The sequence below is a fragment of the Triticum dicoccoides genome, chromosome 1B, assembly GCF_002162155.2.
Source record: "Triticum dicoccoides isolate Atlit2015 ecotype Zavitan chromosome 1B, WEW_v2.0, whole genome shotgun sequence".
Taxonomy (NCBI): Eukaryota; Viridiplantae; Streptophyta; class Magnoliopsida; order Poales; family Poaceae; genus Triticum; species Triticum dicoccoides.
This window is the reverse complement of record NC_041381.1, coordinates 58080848-58088670: the sequence shown is the minus strand read 5'-3', so window position 1 is coordinate 58088670 and position 7823 is coordinate 58080848. Positions and strand designations below refer to the sequence as shown.

Here is a 7823-nt window from a genome sequence, read left to right as displayed (position 1 = left end):
GACAAATATATCAATGGATGTTTTTAAATTAATACATTAATATCTGTTTATAGTTTATGATAGAAAGTTTATAGAAACTTCTAAAGTCTAAATTCAATCGTTGGCATATTCCTAACTACAAAGTGATCTATTAATAAAGAGATAATCTAGCGGATAGCCGAGTGTTTTTTCCGTGAGAATGTACGTCGTGTATCTCTAATAAAATTTATTAGTTATATTTTCACCCTTGTATTAGTGGATTATATGCCGAAAATGCCAAATAGAGACCGAGCCCATGTAGACCTTAATATGAAACTTCAAAAATCAAACTTTCTGGTGTAGAAACATTCTGAAAAAAGGATACACATACACCTAGAGGCTAATGTACATGAGTGAAAATTTTCAGGTCGAAATGCGTTAAATGAGAGCTACAACAAAAAAATCCGGGCCTTTTTAGCATATGTACAGTTCATTCTCAAAGTCCATGATTCGATTTTTTGTGCTGCTCACAATTCAAGGTATTTCATCCTGAAATTTTACACACATAGACGTTACATCCTTGTATACATGTGTATTATTTCTAGAAATTTTTGAAACTTAAATGTTTGAATTTTGATTTTTTTTTTACAAAATTAAGGCTTCCATGGAGCTTGATCTCCAAAATGCCTTACTCAAAACTTAACAACTCAGATTTCAATTCCAATATTTATTCAAGTCACTAAAGACAAGGCGCAAGACAAGAAGATAAATGTACAAGTACAATTCCACAAATACATTTGCTTTGCTTTCGTTGTGGGATGAACATAGAAAAAAAATATACAATCACTTGCCTTTTCTTGCTAGATGAACATACAATCACTCTTCAAAGCAGAATGTGAGAGCCTGTCCAATGGAGGAGACGTATGGTGGACGGCCAGCTGGGTCAATGTCTGTCGTCAACGGAGAAAGAACGGGTGAAATGGGCCGGGTCATTTCTTAGCCATACTTTTATATGGCAGGCCACGCTTTGCTGCAATGATAAGGTTCCCCGCTGCTGAGACAAAACCTTTATTCTTGTACAGTACTACTGTTCTTCTAAGAGACAGTGCATGCATGCATGCTTGCCTTTATTCGCTGGTCATTTCAGTTGTTAGATGTATGGAATGTGATTCTTTCGACCAACGCGTGGAGTGTGATTCTTACCTTAGCTTGAACAAATTGCCGATTGTTCACACCGTCAGATAAAACAAAAAATTGTCATTCACGGTTTCCTTTAAACACACCTGGCTTGTTGTAGGTTACACTCAAGAAGCGACAGCAACAGGTGATACTGAGCCATATCTTTCTTTTATAAAAAGGCAAGCGATACAACTTCAAATTATTAAAGCTATCAACTGTCCAGAAAAAAGAAGCTAAAAAACTAATTAAGCATGTCAAATCTGACTTTTTCATCTCAATTTGGCGAACCATTGTTAGAAGGACAGTGATATCTCTAACCCACCAGGATTCAAAACTTGATGCTCGCATTATTGTTGCAGAATTTTCGACGATGTGCGTTCAGTGGAAGGAGATGTTCGTGTCGACTACGAGGCGCATGTGATGGCTTCGTTAATCTTAAAATGATATATCGACTCAGTCTCTTGAAGATGTTTATAGGGGTAGGGTTTGCATGTGTATTCATAGGGATGAGTGTATGCACTTATATATGAGCGCTTGCGGCTATACTGTGTTAAAAAAAATATTAGTATGATGATATCAAATTTAGTTTGCAAGCATAATAATCTCTTGGTCCAAAAATAAACCGATGCAGATTTTTTGGGCGACAGCAACGGTGATCACGGCCAACAATGAGCCATGTCATCTAAGCTCTCACCATGTGACATCAGTATCACGTACGGCAGCACCACGTGATTAACACATTAGCCTTACTCGGTATGGCTCTCTATAAATACACGTAGAGAGGCTGCTTACTGGAAACAACATAAACTATTATTCCAAGATGGCCTTCTTCCTAGTGTTCATGTCCTCGCTTCTCTTCACGCTCTTCATTTCTTATGCTTTCCAGCTGCTCACCGACGTCCGGCGCCGTCTCCCACCTGGGCCAACGCCGCTTCCGGTCATCGGCAACCTCCTCGACGTCGTAGGCAAGCTCCCGCACCGCTCCCTCGCCCACCTCGCGGAACGGTACGGCCCTTTGATGACGCTTCGGCTGGGCACGGTGGTCGTCATCGTCGCCTCCTCCGCGGCCACGGCCCGGGAGGTCCTCCAGACGCACAACACCGTGTTGTCCGGCCGCAACCCGCCGGACGCGTGGAACGGCATGGGGCACTCCGCCAACTCGGTGTTCGTCCTGCCGCCGCGCCGCAGGTGGCGCGCGCTGCGGAGGATCGGCGCCGAGCACCTGCTGTCGCCCCGGCGGCTCGATGGGGACGCGCTGCGGCCGCTGCTGCAGGACGCCGTCTTCGGCATGCTCCGCCGCGTGTCGGAGCTGGCGACGTCCGGCGCGCCCGTGGAGGTCGGCCACGCGGCGTTCGCGTCCATGATGGACCTGCAGTGGCGCGCCATGTTCTCGGCCGGCCTGGACGAGGCCACGTCCGGAGAGCTGCACGGCTTCGCGCGGGAGGCCGTGGCGCACTCCCTCAGGCCCAACATATCCGACTTCTTCCCGGCGCTCGCGGCCGCCGACCTCCAGCGCGTGCGGCGCGGCTTCGCCACACACGTGGCAAGGGTTTACCAGCTCATCGACCAACAGATCGACCAGCGGAGGGACGCCCGGCAAGCCGGCGACGGCGATGCGCGCAAGGACGACCTGCTGGACGTGATGCTCGACATGTCGGAGGAGCAAGGAGGCAAGGACGTCGACGACGGCCTTGTTAACCAGGATTTCATGAGGGCCTTTTTCACGGTAAGCAAGCTGCAAAACACACGTGCATAATCGAATCGCCTAAGTGTGAGTACTATATGTAAAGAGTGGAAGTACGTACCTACTTCCACATGTGTGCACGTGACATTTTCCGGATTGATTTGCTAATCTTTTGATACAGCAGAGGACGGGGTGTCGACCCGTTGGTTGGGCAGCTGGAGTTGCTACCAGCTTATCCGAGTTCGAGTCTTGGCTCGGACGTGCGGTGCTCGCGGAGTTTCTTCTATAAAAAAAACCAACGAGGGTTAGCCCTTGGGTTGGTCTCATTTTTTTTTGAAATAGTACATTTTTTAACCTAGCTAACACAAAACTACCTCCCAAAATTCAAAACACGAATTTAAGCTACTTATTTTGGTATTGTTAGTTTTTCTTTTACATCAGAAAAGATATTGTTATCTTTGGTACGTTGGACATTTAAATGCTCAATATCGGAAATTAAACATATAAAGTCAATATGCGGTTTAAACATAATGAATGAAATATCAATAAGCCCATCCAGTTTTAATTAATACTTTTGTTACTATAGTAATAATTTTCTATGAGGACATAATTTGCTTTCATATATATAATCCAAGTAATTTAGTTATAGTTTAGACACAGGCATAATTCCTATAAATATTTTATCATTAATTATATATGTTAATAGAAAATTCAACATGCCATTTTCATACTATAATTTTGTGTATTATTAAGTTAATTCTTCCTTTTTTTACTTTGGTAAAAATATGTTATTATTGATATGTTAGACGTTTCAAATGTTAATATTCGTAAATGGAACATATAAAGTTCGAATATATGGGTTAAGAATAATGAATCAGCCAGTTGATATGTTAAACAGAAAGTTGTGCTATTAGAGTAATTCCGTCTAAGGACGTCATATGGCCTTTATATATATAGTCCTAGTAAATTAGTTTTACGCATCAACATTAGTTTGACAAGTATTGGTTTTTTTCCTTTTATAGCAAATAGATTATTATTAGTAAGTTTGACATTTAAAAGTTTAATATCGTAAATAAATTATATAAAGTTCAATGATGTTGTTTATGGATGAAGTAAGAATAAGTACTCACGATATTAAATTTAAAAGTTGTACCATAGAATAACTTTGTATAAGGATATAATATTGCTTTCATCATCATGCAGTGGTCACTCATTACGTATAGAATAAAGTAATGGCCACTCATTACATATTTTTTTTGTGGAACATAAAAAAATCCCGCCTTCCGTAACATTGTAGTTTTAGTAAATATTGTAATCATTAATTTTTATATGTTATTTTTAATAGACAATTATAAAGAGGAAATAGTTGTAAAAATGTGTTCCAGCAATAAATAATATAGTTTGCAAATTTCAGGACATATTTCTCGCGGCCAACGACACTGTCTCGGGTACAATTGAGTGGGCAATGGCAGAGTTACTACAGGAGCCACAGACCATGACGAAAGTACAACAAGAGCTCAAAAGTGTCCTCGGCTTGAAGACGCACGTCGAATACTCCGACATCAACCAGCTACCCTATCTCCAAGCAGTCGTCAAAGAGACGCTCCGTCTGCACGCGGTGGTGCCGCTGGTGCCCAACAAGGCCGAGGCCACAGTGAAGATACAGGGCCACACCATCCCCAAGGGGAGCACCGTGCTGGTGAACGTGTGGGCGATCCACCGCGACGCTGAGGTGTGGCAGGAACCGAACAAGTTCATCCCGGAGAGGTTCCTGCAGGACGGACAGGAGGAGGTGAGTTTCCAGGGCGCGGTGGACTTCAGGTTCGTCCCGTTCAGCGCCGGGAGGCGCACCTGCCTCGGCCTGCCGATGGCAACCAGGATGATCCACGCCATGCTTGGCTCGCTGCTGCACTGCTTTGAGTGGACGCTGCCACGCGAGGTGGAGGGAAGTGGTATGGACATGTCGGAGAAGGTTGGGATCACGATGGCCATGGCTACTCCCCTCCAGGCTATAGCCTGCAGGAGAATCTGAGGGCTAGCTTGGCTTTGGGTGTACTTTGTTGTTTCTTCCGTGGAATATATGTATGCATGTCTGGTGTGCATATAAGCGAATAAATGTGGTGGGAAACAGGTAGTATATAATGTTAGCTACCTCGATGGAAATTAGATGCTTTCTTAAATTTCAGGTCTGTAAAAATATTTACTGTTCGTGTATTGTTCTGCCTGATTTGTTTTTTTTTTGAGAGCTACTCATATGACCAAATGATCTGAATTTGAAGCGCACCTTATGCACCAAATTATTTACCATGCAAAAGATTTTGAAAAAAATTGTATTTTTTGTGAGTTTTTTTCTTGACCGGGTGCAGACGAGACTGGGCTCAAAAATGGATATTCGGGAAAATTGTTGTTTCTTAGAGCACCTCAATCACTCACGCGCGCTTGTTTGGCGCAGCCTTGGGAGCTACCACACCTCTTCACAATATATAATGTCCATTTATTTTTGTCACCCTAGTATAATAACAATCATCAATAAAGCCTAAATGACAATTGGATCCCTCATATCCGCTCCAAATGCCCGGACGGCTTGCCCGGTCACTGTCTGGCTAGAAAACAGTCACCCAGCCGGACCTGACAAATCCGGCCCAAACGCATGGGCTGACTGGCACTTCCCCTACCCAAACGCCCGAACGCACACAGATGTGCCCGCCTTGTAGAACTAACCGCAAGAGCCATCACAGACACACGCGGAAACAATCAGTCCGATGGGCGCCTCCTCCGTTTTTCGAGGAGGTGCCACCCAAGGGACCAAGTCGAACTATTTAATCCATACAGTGTCGGCCCAACCCTAGCGCGAAGCCCCGATCGCAGCCAGCCTACCTCCGGATTTGTCGGAGCCAGAGGACTTGGAGGATGAGGAGGAGGAGGAGGAGGAGGAGGAGTAGGCGGAGGAGGAGCCAGAGCTGGACGAGGAGGATGCGGTCCTGGAGGATGTGGGGGAGGAGGATGCAGATCCGACACCTCCGTCTACGGGCTTCGCCATGGCCGACACGCTGGCGGGATTCGAGGTGGCCTAAGCTGAGGAGGCGGCGGAGCATCAAGCCAACATCGACTCCATCCAGTTGGAGGCGGAGGTGGAGGCCAACCGCCGCTTCCTCTGCCAGGCGGACACTGATCTTCGCTGGCAAGGAGCATGTTGGAGATATGTCCTAGAGGCAATAATGTATGATCATATTTACTATGTGTTTATGAATAAAGATAGTCCTTGAACATTATGAATGATGTGTATCAATAAATACGTGACTTGTTTGTGGGACTATGCATTGTATGATGACTGTCTCTAGTCGGAAGGGTTGTGTGGACGCACAACCGACTAGATCGGTACTCTCCAAAAGCACTTTGAAGCACTGAATTTGTCTCTCTCTTTTTTGCCACACCTTAAAATGTGATTCCATGACAAATTTTTGCAAGCTCTTGAAACTTTTGTCAATTTTTATCATAAAAAATGGTTTTTACTGTTCACTAAACTCGGGAGTAGAAGGACGCATTCGCCGTTGGTTTGACTTTTCAGACTGAAGACACGTCAAACTACAAGACGTCTTACCTCTTCAAGAACGTTAAAACGAATTATAATGTATACCCAAGAGGCCAGAAATGCACACAAGACTATAAGAGTTCAAAAGGGGCCATAGAAATACTTAAATTAGAAATAGAGTTATGTGTGTAAATCTCTATACTATTTAAAAAGAACGTAAGATTCTCATTTCACCTTTCTTCCCACCACCTCTTTGTCCAATCTTTTATTTATATGATAATCAATCACCTTAATTTATTTACCTTCTGAACCAATTCCATTTTAATTTACTTACCAAACTTTAATAAAAATACATGGTAATTCATGTGCAGAATTTGATGAACATTTATTTACACAATCCTATTATTGTTGACAAATAAATCACAAACTAAAGTAATGAAGAGTATCATATACACGTAACGGATGTACACGTGTTTGTCAAATTTTAGTTACAAGTTGATCGCGTGGCATGCTGCTGTCTTCGGCTGGTTGTAATGGAGAGTATCATGTACTAGTGTCATGCATATGATACTAGTGTATGATACTACAGCCGTAATGCCTAGTATCACATGTTGATATGATAGATGACTATATTTATTACCATGCATGACACAAAGTAGCACGTCATTTAATATGATACGGTATCATTATATGATACTCAACCATCTCTTTCTTCATTTAATTCTATGCCACCTCATCAACATTGCTTTGATATACATGATACTATCTCTGTCCTGGTTTATAGGTCCCCTTTGTAGTTTGTGCCAAATTTTGACTAAAGGTTTAACTAACAAAATGTTAATGCATGCCAGGAAAAATTATCTTATCGGATTTGTATTTGAACATAGTTTTCAAAAATATAATGTTTAGTGATATGCATAAATATTTTATTAGTTTAACCTATGATTAAAATTTGACACGAAATACAATGAGGACCAATAAATCCGGACAAAGATAGTCCCATTACGGGCAGCCTTCTATAACGGTCGTACACGTTAATCCATCACGAAATCTAGCCCCGCCTATCAGCTTCTTTTCTCGTGTGTCACGCGCCCTGTCCTACATGCATGTTCTTTTTTTTTTTTGGCACCGTCCGAGTACATGCATGTGTCGATGTGCGCCCCTCCCTGCGTACATGCGTGCGCCTAGTATGACCGGGTGAACTACTCATGTATCAAATTTGGGTCACAGCTTGCTGCGCGTCACCTGACATTAGAATGTTTCTTTTCTCGACAAACTTTCAATCTATTCATCTTCATTCATGACAATAAAAAATAACAAAGATAATAAAAATTATAATCATGTCCGTGGACCACCTAGCAATGACTACAAGCAATGAAGCGAGTCGAAAACGCGCCGCCGTCATCACCCCTCCCTCATCAGATCCGGGCAAATCTTGTTGTGGCAGACAGTCGGGAAGTTGTCGTGCTA

The 7823-nt window shown here is 43.1% G+C and overlaps 1 protein-coding gene across 1 annotated transcript; it reads left to right on the top strand.

Moving 5' to 3' along the window:
- Positions 1-1961: 1961 nt before the first annotated feature.
- LOC119318858 (geraniol 8-hydroxylase-like) lies at positions 1962-5088 on the top strand. The gene is made up of 2 exons (XM_037593432.1): positions 1962-2863; positions 4236-5088. The coding sequence occupies exons 1-2, from the start codon at positions 1979-1981 to the stop codon at positions 4851-4853; spliced, it is 1503 nt and encodes a 500-aa protein (XP_037449329.1). The 5' UTR covers positions 1962-1978; the 3' UTR covers positions 4854-5088.
- Positions 5089-7823: the final 2735 nt, after the last annotated feature.